Raw genomic sequence first — 16,122 nt, 5'->3', positions numbered from 1 at the left:
TAACAAAGGACCAGAATGACGAGAGAAAGAGCGGTGTACTGACAAATAGGGGCTAAGCTGGTTTGCCAATCCAGGTCTTATGCATGAGACAGCTATACAGTCATTTTTAGAAGTAGGAATTTATGCCAGGGAAGATGAGCTGTTCTACGAGCCATCCGGCTGAAGTAACCCGCACGAGGATCGCGCGACTTCTACTTCAAGGTGGAGAATGGAGATAAAGAAAACCAATCACGATTGTTCATTGCATGTAAGGCCCCCTTGATTCCCACCCTTGTTTCAGGGGCGCGACGTTCCAATTCAGTCTATGATGTATAAACTAAACGGACCCCAGAATAAAACCATGCGCTATTTGATGTAAAATCAGTAAAACTCATAAATTCTGACAAATCCACTCATCCTGTGCTAGTTCCTTAGCAGAACTTCGCATTCCTGGCTCCCACTGCAACATCTTCCTTATTAAATGCAAAAACTTTGATTTGTCCTCTCCCTCAAGTGTACTTTCTCTCTCCTCCAGTGGGATCCGAGCTCGGAATTGGGTTTCAACACAGAAGTCACCTAGAAAACCAGATAAAGTGAGCGGATGTCGGACTTGACCAGACAAAAGAAGCAATTTTCCAACCTTCATTAGAGAAGAACTTGTGGCTTGACTTCCCTTGGGCAAGCAGACTGAGTGGAGGGGGACCGAGGAGGCTTATCATCTCGCTGAGATGAGCTCGACTTCGGTAAGTCTGAAATTCTGGGTCGTATCCAGTGAACAACGACTCGGTTTCAAACAGGTCCCAAATCTGTGATTGAAGACTTAGAAATATTGTACCGGTATCACCAGACCTATCTTCTTACCATACATCCCACATTCCATATATCGACACTATAAGTCCATGGTGCTTCCAGAATCACCTCTGGAGCACGATAGATATTAGGCTGGATGTCTTCGAAATGCTTTATGCCGCCAGGCATAGCAGAGCCAAAGTCGCATAAGACGGGGGCTCCCCATTCCCTAGGCATCCTAAGTTCCCGGGACACATATATTATTCTTCCATCTAGTTCCTTCCTTGGGGAGGGGGTTTCAAGCTCCCTTTCTTCAAAGTCAGTGAGGACTGAATCATCAGCGATGCCGAACATGATGTTGTCGGCTTTGATATCTAACAGAATGATCGCATCAGTTAATACAAGAAGTAGGTGACGATAGGAGAGCACGGACCAGCATGTACGATTTTGCATTCTGTGTGTAGATAATCTAGCGCCAAGAACAAGCGCTGAAGCACAAATGCCAGAACTGGTTTCGGTAATTGGCGTATTGGATTGCGGTGCAAAAATGTCAACACACTCTCCCACAATGGAGGATGCACGAGACATCTATGTTTGTCTTCGGGACCATCAACATCAAACGAGTCAAGTAGCGATCTGACAGCGCTGCGACCTGGGTGGAATTTCGAGGCTTTCTCTATGCGTTGGTACATCTTGAGCTCGTCATCCAACTGCTGTCCTAAGGACGTGGAGTTAATGAAGATTTTAAGGGTAACGTAACGACGACAACTGTAATACAGTGTGATATGTTCAGGATTGGCCATATCCTTGGATACTAGCGCTAGATGAGCCTCACTTCATGTCCCGCGCAAGCCACGCAGTCGAACTAGCTCCAAATCCTAGCTTTCCTACGACCTGATATCGGTCCTGAAAGACTTGTCCTATTCGAGTAGGATAATACCGCGAAGCAATATAATCTGGGATGGTCTCTTCTTCAATTCTCTGACTGTCATTTATCCGTGTGAAATTTGGATTGGAGAAATCAAGGGGTCTCCACGACCGTCCAAGCCGAGAGAAAGACCGTAGAAAGGATGGAAGCATGGTCTGAGAAAAATGGATGATAGGTAAGATACCTGATTTATTTGGTGACAAAGGAGGAGAGTTAAATTGTTCATCTTTGTGTGTTGTTGGAGATAATGCAGATATTAAATACAGATACCAAATTCCATGATGGACAGAGGCGGAGACTATCAGGTCAGGTGATCTGCCTCAAAGACCACACGATTGTTCTAGACTCGCCAGCACGTTCTGCCAAGCGTTACAAAGAAAAACTGATATTCTAAGCTTGAAGCCCCTATCAAGATGGAAATAAATAGGGAAACAGGAAGTGAGAGCTGTACGATATCAGGTTGCATTGGGTGATTCATGGATGCCTCATGAATTGGGCAACAACCTGTCGACGCCTAAGTCAACTAGTTAGTTATATTAATTTCTAGGAGCTGCAGTAGAAATGAGTACGTAGTATTAATTAATTTCTAAAATAACTACATAGCCACAAAGTTCCTCCCTTGCCGCGCGGGTTCTCTGCACGATCTCCTAGGTCATATTGTTGATTGGTTGCGGACTCTATGCACGAGCATCATTATGCAATATGTGGTATTAGAAATGGAAGATTATTGGATGACTGCAGACAAGTTGGAAAAGGAGAGGCGCGCACAAGCAGTTGTCCCACCGTCTATCTTTGACCTACCCTGGGCTGATGACTCAAAAAAGCCCCGGCCTTCTTAGGCAGTCAAAAAGTGAAGCAATTGATAACCAACAGATAAGTGATGCAGCTTTGGCTGGCGCTTCGTCTGTGTACGCTTGACTGTACCGCCTTCTGGGCGGCAGAGAGGGATCTAAGGGCGTGATAAGGGTAGGAATAGGAAATAACATTCTGCTTGACGTTTTTCATCCAAGGCTTTTGGTTGCCGCTCCTCTCTAACGATGTGTTTTTGTTCGCGCTAGCTACTAAAACCTTTGATGATCAAAGGACATCATGTTGATTGGCGAGAATATGTAGGAAGTACAGATAAAGTAGGAAGGATTGAGTCCTGGGCGCAACACCAAGAACCCCATTCAAAACCTGTTCTGGTTTTCTTTCGAGGTTATTTTCGTATCATATGTAAATCCCTAATAATTAGAAGATGATAGACATGTAATCGTGAGCTATTAATAAGGAAAAGCAAATGTAATGAGCTTTGTGGATAGAGAGCAGAGGGTTAAAAAAAAAAAAAAGCACCGAGGGCGATTTGAACGCCCGACTTCGGACACTGCAAATCCACACGCTAACCCCTGCGTCATCGGTGCTATGTTAAGTGTTTTTATTCCCTGAAATCATACAATAGGAATCGACAAAAGACCAATAATAGCGACCAACTACTTCCAAAGCTTGCAGACGAGGGATAGTTATTTACGATACAGCTTTACTAGATATATTCATTTAATAAAGAAAAGACCCTAGAGCGAGAATAATGACTATCTATTAATATTGTTTGTTTTCAATGATGACTAGCTCGCTCTACATGTTTGATGACCAAGTAAGTGAGGCCATGAGACCGCGAAAATATAAATATCTATGCTTCCTTCTTCCTTCCACATCTCCATCCATCTTCCTTCTTTCCAACTCCATCGACTCACCAACACCCTGTCTATCCATTGTACTCCTATATAGTAAGTTCCTTTCTATCAGGATCTTTGAGTCTGGGTTCTGACACCCATCTGCTGGTAGTATACTTCATCATTCGCGCCATCCTTCGACCAACAGCCCACTGCTTCTACGTATTCCTCCACCATGGAAAACAAACTCATTGTCTTTATCGCTCGAGCGAGCTCTGCCATCAATATGGAAGCGAAGCGAGCATAGTTAATTGGTACGCTGGAGCTTGTAAAACCAGATCTCGAACGTGCCTACGGTACTCTTGGGATCCATTCTCTCGAGAGGTTCAGGTTCATTCACGGCTCCAACACTCCCTGGTTTACGTCAAAAACACAAACGCCCACCGGCAATGATAGCCACAGTCTGAGCAAGAGATAATGTCGAAAGCCCTCTTTCTCCCCTTGAAGAGGAACATGTACAATTACATCAAGCACAATTTATGCAAGGTAAGTTTTCAACCTCTCTTTACTAGAGGCGCTTGGTCTAATGCGTCAAGAAACACAAGGCCAAGATCGAGTGGGAACGCGTGGTGTGCGATGAAGGGCATCGCGTGAAAACTATCCGGACCCGCCTGCACCAGTCGGTTCGTCTCCTGACTCGCCGATCAATCTGGTTCCTAACCGCAACTCCCATGAAGAATAGAGCATTCGACATGTGTGGCTATCTGGCACTACTCTGTAGTCAGCCGAACCAGTTCAGCAAGCTCGGGGAGATCGACCTAACCGACAACAGACTGCCAAAGCCGCGCAATGTTTACACCAAGGATATTTCTCACTAGAAGCCTACGCCAAGATGACGACCTGGGACACATCGGATGGGATGGCCTACCGTATGAGCTGTGTCTCTTTGTATTGAGCTGGATGGTCTACCTTGATCATTCCCCCCTACATATCTTCAGACAGGTACTGGCATGGACGATAATGGAACACTGTACTTGGTTCAACATTCAAATAAAGAAACTTACCAGTGCTAAAAACACAAACATTCATTCCTCCCACTTTTGCACCATCTCCCATAGATAAACCAGACAGAAAAGTACGAACAGGCATTCTCCTTCATCACGCATCCATATCTCTGACAACAAGCAATTTTTCTTCATTGCCTCCAAATTCTTCATTGCCTCCAAAGAATTCCACTCCCTCCCTCCACACAATTCAAATAACGTAGCAGAATTAGAAGAAAAAAGACTAGACCACGCGTGGTTGGAACCGCCAGAGTGGATTCCGATGTGACTTTCGCATAAAATGGCCAGACGGATGTGAAAATGTACACACGCAACCAGAAAAGACCAGAGAAACAAGATTTGTTGGATACGCCCACTCCAAGGTCCGAGTAAGGCAATTCAGCAACAAAGGTGGAATATCAAAAAAAAAAAAAAAAAAAAAAAAGAACCAAAAGAACTCAACAGAAAGAAACTTGGAGGGCATCAGTATCGCAAACGTAATCAGAACAGAACCGCGCAGAGCAAGCTCTTGAAGATTTGCTTATGCAGTAGTTTCCGCGGTCTTCTCCTCAGCTGGCTTGTCGTCCGTAGGCTTGGTCTCGCCCTCTGCCGGCACTGCTTTCTCCTCTGCAGTTGCTTTATCGGCACCAGCGTCAGGCATCGGGATGTCCACAGCATCCTCCTTGGCCGGCTTAGTCTCGGGTTCTTTCTCTTCACTCTCGATCTTGGGGGTGTCCGCGCTCTCGTCATCCTTGGGGGCACCGTTGGCCGTTAGCAGTGAATCCTTGCTGGCCGACTCCGGGTGAATATCACTGTCCAACACGTTCTTCCAGCTGCTCAGAATGTCCATAGCACGGCGACGGAATTTGAAATCCTCATCCCGGGGAATCGAGTTGAGTCTGACGATCATCTTCAAGACCTTGTTGATCTTCGTGGTCCGAATGATCGAAACTTCCAGATCGGTGTACTTCTCAAGCTTGTCGAAGAAGGTAGCCATCGTCTCCATCTCCTCTTCCTTGGGCGGTGCGTCACGCGAAATGAATCCCTTTTGGAGCTTGTGGCGAAGGAGGAGAACTAAGATGGAGTTAGCCATTGCGTTCCATCGGAGGAAGGAATTACGTACCCTCCCGCTCCTTCTTCTTCTTCAATTCCTCTGGATCGATGGGCTTCTCAGGCTCCGGCGCAGGCTCATCATCGCTGGCAGCCTTGCCCTTCTTGGGAGCGGCAGCCTTCTTCGATTTGCTCGCAGGGGTCTTCTTCTCATCTCCAGGGGCCTTCGGAGAGGTCAACTTCAGCTTAGTGCTAGTCTTGGGGGTCTTGGAGGGCTGTAAAAATGGTAGGAGATTAATGCCAGGGCAGCCGGGCAGGATATTTTGGGGTACTCACCTTGCTCTCGCCATCCGTCTCGGCATCCTTCTTTCGCTTCTTCGAGCTCTTCTTCTCCGCATCTTCCATGTCAACATCCGTGTCGGCACCCTTGCTCTTCCGCTTGCTCTTCTTGGCTTTCTCCGCCTTGGCCGCGGCCTTGGCAGCTTCCTGGGCCTCGCGCTCGTCGATCTCCTGCTGCAGAGCAGCCTGGTGATCAGCCAGAAGAGACTTGAAGTATTCAAGGTCGTGGCCCTCGGCGGCAATCTTGTAAGCGGCGATGAGTGGTTTGGCCTTGCCCTTCTCCGAAACGTCCTTGCATTCGGCTGGGTCCAAGGGGGTCAGCTGAGTGTTGGGGATCCAGGCACTAGCGAGAAACAAAAGGCGTCAGTGTTGAGTTCCCGACCACATAAAGGTGTAGTAGACTCTAAGGGGGTTGCGATCACTCACAATTCGTTGGTCTCAAAAAACATCACAGGGAACGTCCGGTCATGGGTTCGCTTGCCACCATCGACAAAATCTCCCTTGTAGGTCCCATCAGGCTGCATGGCAGTGACGGGACGAGTCTGCAGCAGGCTCTGCGGAAGCATGACCTCGTCACAAACAATCGCGGGCCATGGCGCGTAGCTGCGCAGGCGCGCCAGGTAGTACTCGCCGGGCTTCGCGTTGACGTTGGTAATTTTGCTCTGAGACTTCTTGCGACTCAGCTTGGAGTTGCCGCCCGCGACACCGCTGGAGCGGCGACGGTCCTTTGAGGACTTCTTTGCCGAAGGGGTGCCGTTGGCCTGCGCGTCCGCAGCAGCAGCGCCCTCGCCCTTTGTGTCGGACGGCCCGTCAACAGCGGCCGGCTTCTCGGCGGGGGTCTCGGTATCTTTCTTCTCCTCGGAGGCAGGCGCTGGGACGGGAAGAGAAAGGTCAGCATTTGTGGATCGCACAATCACCGGGATGGCAGCAGTTCTCCGTCCCACCGACAATGGAAAGAAAGATTCGAAGTTTGGAGCGCATGTAGACTTACCAGCAGGCTCGGTGGCCGGGGCGCGCTCAGGCTGCGCACCAGCCTCGGCGGTGGGCACAGCAACAGGGATATCCTCGGCCATGATGGGAGGCAGTCAACAGCAGGGATCAATGTAAGGGAGGAATTGACGAGAAGAGTGGTCAAGTGTCGGGGTGGTGGTGGGAGGAATGAGTGATGATGAGGTCAAGGTGGAAGAGGAAGAGCGAGAGAGTGTGGAGAAGGAAGAAGCGCGCGACGGGCGGGAAGCACGCGATGGTTGGTGGGCGGCGCCACTCGGGCCCACTTGAGCTACACTGCTGTAGGGTAGTTCTGTTATCGGGCAAGTGTTCGAGGATGGCTATAGTTACTGTGTATTGTTTTTATCCTAGTTGATCTGCTTAAAAACGTGCCAGTAAATAGGAGGTTTTATCACCATGACGTTTGTGGTGCCATGATTGAGCCCAATTATGATTAAGGTCAAGGTTAGGGTTAACCATCGGAACGTTCCATTCTTGTACAAAGGATAAAATACTCATAGGAATAAGGATAGACACACGTGGGTTATAATCCATAACAAACTTCCACCCAGTCAAGACGGAACGACAGCATAGGCGGGTGTGGCCTCGTCAACGTCTCGATCATTCTCCTCGTCATCAATCATCTTGCAGAGCAACGGCTCCGGTTTGTGAATCCGGACCAGACACAGCAAGTAATCCTCCAGAGGCAACAGGTTCAATAGGATTCCATTGCACCACCACGCCAGGGCACAGACCAAAGCTCCGACAACAGCGTCGAGGATGAAATGATTGGCGGTCGCCACGATGGCCACTAGGATGATGAATGGATAGAGAAAGCCGAGCACAAGACAGAGAAGACGGCGCCATGATGGTATTGGCAGTCTAATGGCGCGGGCCAGGCGAGTTCGCAAGATGGAACACTGGTGGTGTGGTGGGAGAGGAATCGTCATGACGGTGAGCCCGATCATTAGAGAGTAGCCGAAGTGCAATGACGGCATCGCAGCTATAAGTCCGAGTTAGTATCTGCTCATAGTGGATATGTCATACAAAATCACCATATTGGTTGCAAAACTGGTTCGCAGTCCACACACTGCCTGTGCCATTGGCGCCATGAACCGTGTCGACAAAGCCATAACTTCGGGCTAGCTCTCCCTCTGGGCCCTCCACGTTTGGGTCACTCAGCAGACGGGGTGGCATACACGGCCACAACGTAAACACTACAAATGCGAGTAGGTTGCACACAGCCAGAGTTCGTCGTCGTTCTCGATACAGGAGCGGCCCGGCTGGCGATCCGCCAAGAGAACCAGAAGACCTCCCTAATTGAAACTCGTCGATGCGGTGGCGTGTGGTGGTGTAGAAATAGAGCCATACGAGGAAGGCGATTGTCCCTGGGATGTGAATGAAGGAGTAGATCCAGTTGATGCCCACCATCAAATGAGTATGGCGGAGGAAGTGCTTCTGAATTCCAACCTCCCAGAACATGCCTAGGCGTTCCTCGATCCTTATCAGATGAAATGCATGCTCTCTCGCAACAGCAATGGTGCCTTTTTGGAGAGTAATAGCGGTCAGTGCGCGGCCTATTTGGTATGTCTGCAAATATGTGAGTCTCTGGTTCTCATGAAAGGAACTTTTTCGACATACCCAGTATACCAAGGCCCAGTACCAGCATTCCACCAGGAAGGGAAACCTCCAGAGTATTCGGCTGAGCAGTCGGTCACGAAAAATGGCCGTATTGGGAGTCGTCACTTCGCAGGACATGCCCAGCATCGCAATCTTTCGCTGGCGCCATCCTTCGCCTGCGTCATCAGACAGCGGAGAACGAGACCGAGAGCTTAAAAGCGCATCTTTCGAAGTCGGGCTGGAGCTTCCAGATTCAAGGAAGTCTTCTGGCACTGAGCTGATAGAGTTTCGTCGAGAAGGTAAGCACTCGCTAACGCGATTGATCCAGGTGCCTCCGAAGAGAAGGACGATGACCACCAAGGGCTCTACAACCGCACCAATACCCATGGTGAATTCTAGAATGAAGGAGAGGGTGACCGGCAGGAGGAGTTCAAAGAGAGCTCATGAGTATGAGCAATATCTGTAAGAGTAATAATGCGAAGGGAGAAATGTTGGATGGCAGCAAAGCATGTCCGAAACAGTGAAGGTGCCCTGCCCGGAGGTTCTGTCCGGAGGTTCTGCCCGGAGGTTGAGGCGCGCAAGGCAGGAGCCAGGAAGGCTGGTAATGCTTGCCTCAGCGACAATAATTAATTCATTATATGAGGCGGATAAACATTAACATCCTCCATCTAGAATACCTCTTGTAATATGCTTGACGGTCGCCCAATCTCGAATTCCAGTATAGTTCCCTCATGGAAGGCCTGCCATCCAACAATGCGATCAACGGGGCAAACATCTTTCAAAAAGGCCAGAATAAAAGTAGTCTTCTAGTCATATCAAACCCTCAAATAGTGGGTATCACAAATTCAATGACCTTAGCATAAGGAAGGCGCAGGAACTGCCGAACGGTTGATTAGGTACCATTGAGTATTCCAATTAACGTGACTGTTTCGCTCTCGACGTTCAGGCTTGGTGCGTTGGTCGGCGTCCGTGGAGGCAGGAATGTCAGGTTGGCACTTTGCGTTATGCATCTTTTAGAAAACAATGGGGTCATTGAAATGCCCAAATGGATATCTTGTCCAATCCGATGCTTTATTAGGATCAGCGCAGGATTCGCTGGTCTCGGCTGCGGCGTTCGCTCAGCTCTCTTCCGCCAGTCTTTATTGGAACGATGGCCTGGTATAAATAGATTGCCTAAAGGTGAGAAGACGACTGTTTCACGGTCTGTCCTCATGAAGTATGATCAACGTCAATAGACTGAGTTTGGGATTCTGCATCCTTACTCATCAGTTGATGAAGTATACTTGACGTCAGCCCCCTGCAAAAGTCCGGGGAGCGGAGATATTTAAATGAAGTCTACTAGTTTTTAGCTCTTCAATCGACTACCATATCTTAATCATGTTTCTTTCAAAGTTTCGTCTTGGACATATCTCCCAGCAGGCCATCCCTGGCGGAGTCAGAAGGCTATCCACCACAGCGCCTTTGCGCCAGGGGGTGACTCTATTACAGGACAAGGAGAATGGTTTTGGGTTTGCAAGGTCTAATCCAAGGCCAGCTAAACCGAGAAGCAAGGGCGTGACAGAGATCCGGGGCCCGTACTACACAGTATGTATTGATTCATCCTCATTCTCCCCAGGATCCAGAAACTGATAATAGTCAAGGTCATGGGGAAGCGATATCTTGCAGATGTTCTCGAAACGTAATGTTCTTCATGATGGGCAGGTATAACAGCATCTAACTGAGACGTTTAGGATGGGCAATCATGTAGACGGTCTGAAGTTTGCTGGAGGTTGGTACGGTGCACCCTTGAAGACGGCGGGTACTCACTCAAAGACCAGGTTCATTCTCCTTGTTCGAGGAGAAACCTTTACGTGAATTAATTGATCTCGCCCACGACCATGATGTATATGTGTCGACCGTATGTGTGCCCACTTGCCCCAGGACTAGCAGTGGCTATATGCTGACAGTGTCATAGGGAGGCTGGGCTGAGCATCTGCTCACACACCCTGATGCGAATACCGTGTTTGACCGCTACCTGAGCAAGTGCAAGGACTTAGGCTTCGATGTCATCGAGCTTTCCTCTGGATTCCTGTCGATCCCCGAGGATGACTGGCTTCGGCTGGTTGACAAAGTCCACTCGTACAAGCTCGAGGCCAAGCCGGAACTGGGCATTCAGTTTGGGGCTGGGGGTGATACCTCGACCTCGGGCCTGGAAGCCATCGGAACTTCTGACCCCGGAAAGCTCGTCAATCTGGGCCATAGGTTCCTCGATGCCGGCGTGAAGCGCTTGATGATTGAGTCGGAGGGCATCACGGAGAACGTGAGCTCATGGCGGACGGACGTGGTGTCGAAGATCATGAAGGAGCTGCCCCCGGATCACGTCATGTTCGAAGCGGCGGATCCCAAAGTGTACGACTGGTACATCCGCGAGTTTGGCATCGACGTGAACCTGTTTGTGGACCATAGCCAGATTGTGCAGTTGACAGGCCTCCGGTCGGGAATCTGGGGCACCGCAGACACATTTGGCAAGGTGGTCTCGTTCCGCTAGGTTAGGATTAGTGTCAGACAAAGCAATGTAGTTATGCTAGTTAACTTTTAGGTAGTTTACGTTAAGTTAACACGCGCGATCTGATTAATCATCCGCGGAGTATTGCCTCCGTCATTTCCCCACATGAGAACATCTCTCGGCATGTGCTGAGTTCTTTTTCGCAATCCTCCGCCGGTCGGTCTGGCTTCAACCTCCAGAAATTTTCCAATGACACCTTGACACCCTCCGACCCGTTGAGAGAGAGAGATCACTCGGGTCCCCGCAAAGCCAAGCCCCTCGCTGCCGGGATGCCGCGAGCGAACACTTCGGCCGGAGCGCGGCTCCGGTGTCGACGCGCCTGCGACAGCTGTAAACGGCGAAAACAAAAATGCAACGGCGAATGCCCCTGTACAATATGCATCCAACGACACAAGGAGACGGAATGCCACTTCTCCGAAATACCCGCGCGTTTGCTCAAGCCGGGCGGCGGCGACACAAAGGACGCGACAATGCTGCTCAGTGAACGGATAGTGCCTTCACCGGAGAGAGAAACAGCTATGGATCATCTGTTAAACTCGCTCGAGGATCACGGAATGAATTTGGAACAGCAGGTCAGGGACGAAAAGGAAGGAACCGCACCAGTACCCAAAATCGCGCGACTCCTCCGCGATGGTCAGGGCAAGTTCATGTATATTGGCGACTCGGCCAGTCTGTCCTTCCTGCAAAGTGTGCGCCGGGTTGTTTTTTCCTCAATTGGCCGGTGCGACTTCACCGAGGATAACTCCCGACACTCCATGCTCGAGGCCTACCAAAATAATCCAAGCACCCAACCCAGTGCCCTCATTGACCCTCCACCAAACGACGACGCTCAGCGACTAGCCGGCCAGTACGTACTTGCCACAAGCCCTCTACTAGACTTGTTCGACCTAGAAGAGTTCTATCCACGCTTGGCGAACTGGGTTGCAAACCCACCCGGTGATGAAGATACCGTAAGCTCCATTTTCTACCTGGTTCTCGCCATCGGAGCGCAGGTTTCTGATACCAACCAAACATTGGCGGAGCAATACTTTGGCAGCGGCCGCCAGCTGGCCTTCTCCGCATTCCAAGACACGCCCAGCATCCTCACTATTCAATCGTACATCCTAGTGTCCATGTATATGCTTGGCGCGTGTAGACGCAACGGCGCATTCATGAACTTGGGTATCGCTCTTCGCGCCGCATACGCCGTTGGAATTCACCGCAAAGAGGCGAATGTGCTGTTCTGTGGCCGCGAGCGACGAGCCCGAGAGCGAGTATGGAAAAGTCTTCGCATGATCGACTTATTCCTCAGCGCTTCATTAGGCCGACCTCCAGCGACGTCGGAGTATGACTATGATATTCGCGACGACCTGCTCGCGACTGAAGAGCAACACCGACACATGAGCCCAGAGGAACAGATTTCACATGCGGTGACCTCCCTGTGCCGAATCTTCGAACGGATCCTTACGGACGTGTATATGAAGCAAGTGATATCAATCACTGTCGCGGAAACAATATCCAATCAACATCGGGCCTGGGTTCGGACATTACCTGCAGTCCTCAAGATGCAAACAGAACAGCTCGACCACAAGACCATGGAGGGAAACCTAGCCGCTGCCCATGTCTTTGGATCCTACTATTGGTCCATCATTCTACTGACGCGGCCATTCTTGATCTACCGAGTGGCTCAATATGTCAAGAGCAGATCCGATCCGTCTAACTCTTCCGACTCTCGAAGCGGCAGCTCTCGTATTGCTCTTTTCGCAGATGCGTGTGTCTACTCCGCTCTCCGTGGCCTAGACGTGGTAGAGGACCTCAGTCAATTTCCGGCTTTGCCTCGGCGATTGCCGTTCTTGATCAATTCGGTCTTCAACTCAGCCATTGTGCTCGGGGCTGCTTTCTTTGCCGATTACGATAATCTCTTGCCTCTCGCAGAAGGCATGAACAAGGCGGAACAGTTTCTTGGTCACTTTGTTCCTCACGACCCACATGCATGCCGTTTCTACCAGATCATCAAGTATCTGAGAGGTGCTGTAATGGAGTACGTTCAGCGCCGCAATCGTCAATGGATGGAGCGCCGCAGCAGACAGGTCGATCAATTGTTCGGCCAAGTTGGAAAGGACAATCTGACTTCTACGTCTGGTCGTGAGATCCCCCCACTCGGCCAGCAACCTGAGTCACAACAACAACAACCGCCGACTGCATCTTCTCCAGTGTCCCCAAACAAACTTCCCGGCGAAACCCCGTCTTCTTTCCTCGTCACCAATCAACCAACGCCACAAGTCCCTCCACTTGGAAACGATGTTTGGGATACCCTGTATAATAGTGGAGACGCAACGGCTCTTTCTTATGATGCCGCCATCTCCGCGCTAACCACCTCCGGAATCCCCGTCGACTGCTCTCCTGGTGGAACAATTCCCCCCGGCGCAGGACAAATCAATATCTCCGGCGGCCCGTCTCCGCTGTCTGATATGATATTCCCTGAAAACGGTCTGCTGTACATGGCGGAAGATCTACCCATGTTTGGAATTTGGGAGGATACTTGAAGCAGTCGGGGACGTATAAATTTCCCTCTTACGCGCCTACAGCACAAGCATACGCCGGGTGGAACTAGGATCAAATGAACAGATTTATCCTGGATACTACCAATACATCCGCTTGCTAGAAAGATACCTAAAAATGGCCAACTTTCGCCCTCGAAGTTTCGTGGTCTGAGCAAAGACCCAAACTTGAACAGGATATCGGTTTCGAGTTTAGTGAATCCAACGGTCAAGGCACAATGGCCCTTGCGATCACAGTCCATGCTCGGAGGAGGATTGTTATTATCGAGACGTGGGATCTACAGCCCACCTCTACTAGAAGCGTTACGGCTTCTAGTTCTTCACAGAAGATCGAGGTTGTCAAGTCCAGCGCCAAATTTTCCTAGAGGAAAAGACGATCAAGACTTTGGAGACATTTTCTTCGGCATCTCTCTTTGAGGTAAACAAGCGACGGAGACCGACTTCGACCTTTCGTGCGGCGATATAGAGGAGATCGAGATGGGTGAAGAGCTTATTGTAGCTACTAAAGACTAGGTGGATACTAACATCCTTAGTCTTTGAATGAAGGGCTATGAACTTGAAAAGGATTGGGTAGTCCAGAGAAGATCAGCTTGCCCGATGACGGCAGACTTCCATCAGAACAATAAAAATGCTTGATTCCTAAAAAGTGCTGGGTATAACTGGTAGGCAATAACTAATACAAAAGTAGCACGAAGCAGACAGAATTGCATGAAACTAGAACTTCCATTATTTGTAAACATTCGTATAAGTTCATTTTAGTATATCAGAACGGGCCACCGGCTTCCGAGGAATACTGTTCACCATCCTGGGCGGGAACGGTTGTTCATATCCTGTATGTGGTTCATATTGTTCGTATATTTCTGGTTTGGGTTCAACAATAGAGTACTGTATGCGCTTGCGGATATAGAAGCTGAAAGAAAGGGGAGTGAGTAAGTTAGATTGAGGTGTAGATGGATGGAGGACATGTTCTAACCTGATTCCAATGATTAGAGCTACGAGAAAAGGGAAACCCAGACCGATACATAGACCTATGATTAATTTGCTGTTTGCCTTGTCGGTCGTTCCGCCGAGGAGGCTGCTTCCGGTCGTGCCTCCGGTCGTGCCTCCGGTCGCTGATGGAGGAACATAGGATGTAGGTGCTCCGGACGTTGCTTCCAGTCTGTGCACATTTGTTCCGAACGGGATAGCACTACTGACTGAGGCAAAGGTGTTCGCTGGGAATGTTGCCGAGGATCCAGATTGGACTGTGACGGTGGACGTCACAGTCCTTTCATGGGAGGTGGTGGTTTGGAGATTGACGGGACAGTTTACCAGCGGAGAGACACAGTTGACAATGGTATATGTTTCTTCCGACACCATGGATGTTACGGACGAGCCGTACCGTCTATACAGCGCTGCTGGAGCAGTGACCAGAGTAGATGAAGAGGCTGGCGTTGCTTTTGTTTTCGCGCACGTACTAGCCAAGGTCGTATACCAGACTGGAACGGTCGTGCTGACAGCCGGGCCCCAGGAGTAGGTTTCGACCGCGACTGTTGCCCCAGCTGCCGCGCCAAGAGCAACAGTGTAGTCTAATTCAGCGTCCAATTCGCAGTCGCCGCTGTCAGCGGACGTAGAACCGTCGACTTCCACGTGAAAGTCAGCAATGTAGGCAAAGACACCAGCCTGAACACCAGCACTAAACTTTGGCAGGAACTCTGATTCGAATGGTAATTTATCGGATAGATCTATTCCGAGGTTCGCTTGTAGGCTTAAGGCTGCCCGAAGGGATCCTGAGCCCTCGATCGTGACAGGCAGGAACTCGTAAGAGCCACCGGGACTTTTAAGGAAGAAATGTTCTTGTTAGTATCGGCTTTAGATTGGTTAGTCACAGAAACACTTACATTGTAATTCCCGACACGTTAGAATTGAACATCTCCAGGTCAAAGGCAAGCCCGTCGTCGAGCTTGATATGGATGCCACTCCCAATATCAACCTCGGCATCTGCGATTAGGATCAAGTCAACGCTGAACACTGCTCCTACTGTAAGGTCCGGGACAGAAAATCCCGCCGGAGTTTCGGACGTGTATAAATTGATCGTGTAGGTAGATTGTGCAGACAACTGGATGTCAAGATCGAGATACAGCTCCAAGTCCTCAAACTCGAAATGCACCTGCGCGTCTGGGAGGGCTGTCATATCATCTAAGTTAAAGTCCAGGTGGAGTGTGGGCCAGGCCGGAATGTCTTCAATATCCCAATTTTCGAGATTTTTCAACTCCTGTTCGGCATAGTTTTCCAACTGGTCAAAGGCCTCGGTGGTGACATTCAAAATATCATTCCTGAAACCATCAACTGCATCAGTTAAGTTGAAGTCGCCGGTGAGAGTCAGGTCGCCGGTAACCAAGCCCTTAACGTAGCAAGTAGAGCAGATGATTCCGATGCTTGGATTCATATTACCCACAGCACTGCGAGGTTTGTAAGTGACATGTCTTCCAGTATCAAGGTAAATCCCTACGGGAACAAAGTAGCATCGTTCCAGCTTTTGGAAAGAGACGTCCTCTTCATTGAATAAACCGTATTGCGAGATTGGTGTCTGGCCGCATAGAGGGCCCGTTTTACTGCATTGAGAGTATCGGCGTCGGTCATCCCAGGGAGGTTTCTAGTCTGCAGTGCGACA

General features: G+C 49.7%; 5 protein-coding genes and 1 non-coding gene across 6 annotated transcripts; 3 read left to right on the top strand and 3 right to left on the bottom strand.

The window, feature by feature from the left end:
* Positions 1–3,023: 3,023 nt before the first annotated feature.
* PFLUO_LOCUS2005 lies at positions 3,024–3,096 on the bottom strand. Its single transcript has one exon. It is a non-coding gene; the product is annotated as a tRNA-Cys (tRNA).
* A 726-nt stretch (positions 3,097–3,822) lies between these two features.
* Positions 3,823–4,223, top strand: PFLUO_LOCUS2004 (uncharacterized protein; the record flags this gene model as incomplete). The annotated part of the gene is made up of 2 exons (XM_073779100.1): positions 3,823–3,891; positions 3,942–4,223. The coding sequence occupies 2 exons, from the start codon at positions 3,823–3,825 to the stop codon at positions 4,221–4,223; spliced, it is 351 nt and encodes a 116-aa protein (XP_073636089.1).
* Positions 4,224–4,929: 706 nt separating this feature from the next.
* Positions 4,930–6,850, bottom strand: PFLUO_LOCUS2003 (uncharacterized protein; the record flags this gene model as incomplete). The annotated part of the gene is made up of 5 exons (XM_073779098.1): positions 4,930–5,462; positions 5,512–5,713; positions 5,775–6,120; positions 6,204–6,648; positions 6,769–6,850. The coding sequence occupies 5 exons, from the start codon at positions 6,848–6,850 to the stop codon at positions 4,930–4,932; spliced, it is 1,608 nt and encodes a 535-aa protein (XP_073636088.1).
* Positions 6,851–9,761: 2,911 nt separating this feature from the next.
* On the top strand, positions 9,762–10,911 carry PFLUO_LOCUS2002 (uncharacterized protein; the record flags this gene model as incomplete). The annotated part of the gene is made up of 5 exons (XM_073779097.1): positions 9,762–9,968; positions 10,025–10,062; positions 10,115–10,152; positions 10,202–10,281; positions 10,339–10,911. 5 exons carry the CDS (start codon positions 9,762–9,764, stop codon positions 10,909–10,911), a joined length of 936 nt encoding a protein of 311 aa, XP_073636087.1.
* A 287-nt stretch (positions 10,912–11,198) lies between these two features.
* Positions 11,199–13,454, top strand: PFLUO_LOCUS2001 (uncharacterized protein; the record flags this gene model as incomplete). Its single annotated transcript, XM_073779096.1, has 1 exon — positions 11,199–13,454. The coding sequence occupies one exon, from the start codon at positions 11,199–11,201 to the stop codon at positions 13,452–13,454; it is 2,256 nt and encodes a 751-aa protein (XP_073636086.1).
* Positions 13,455–14,853: 1,399 nt separating this feature from the next.
* PFLUO_LOCUS2000 (uncharacterized protein) lies at positions 14,854–16,091 on the bottom strand (the record flags this gene model as incomplete). The annotated part of the gene is made up of 4 exons (XM_073779095.1): positions 14,854–14,925; positions 14,949–15,285; positions 15,350–15,910; positions 15,961–16,091. 4 exons carry the CDS (start codon positions 16,089–16,091, stop codon positions 14,854–14,856), a joined length of 1,101 nt encoding a protein of 366 aa, XP_073636085.1.
* Positions 16,092–16,122: the final 31 nt, after the last annotated feature.

This window comes from Penicillium psychrofluorescens (genome assembly GCF_964197705.1).
Source record: "Penicillium psychrofluorescens genome assembly, chromosome: 1".
Taxonomy (NCBI): Eukaryota; Fungi; Ascomycota; class Eurotiomycetes; order Eurotiales; family Aspergillaceae; genus Penicillium; species Penicillium psychrofluorescens.
Note: the sequence above shows the minus strand (reverse complement) of the source record. Positions and strands in the feature narration are given on the sequence as shown.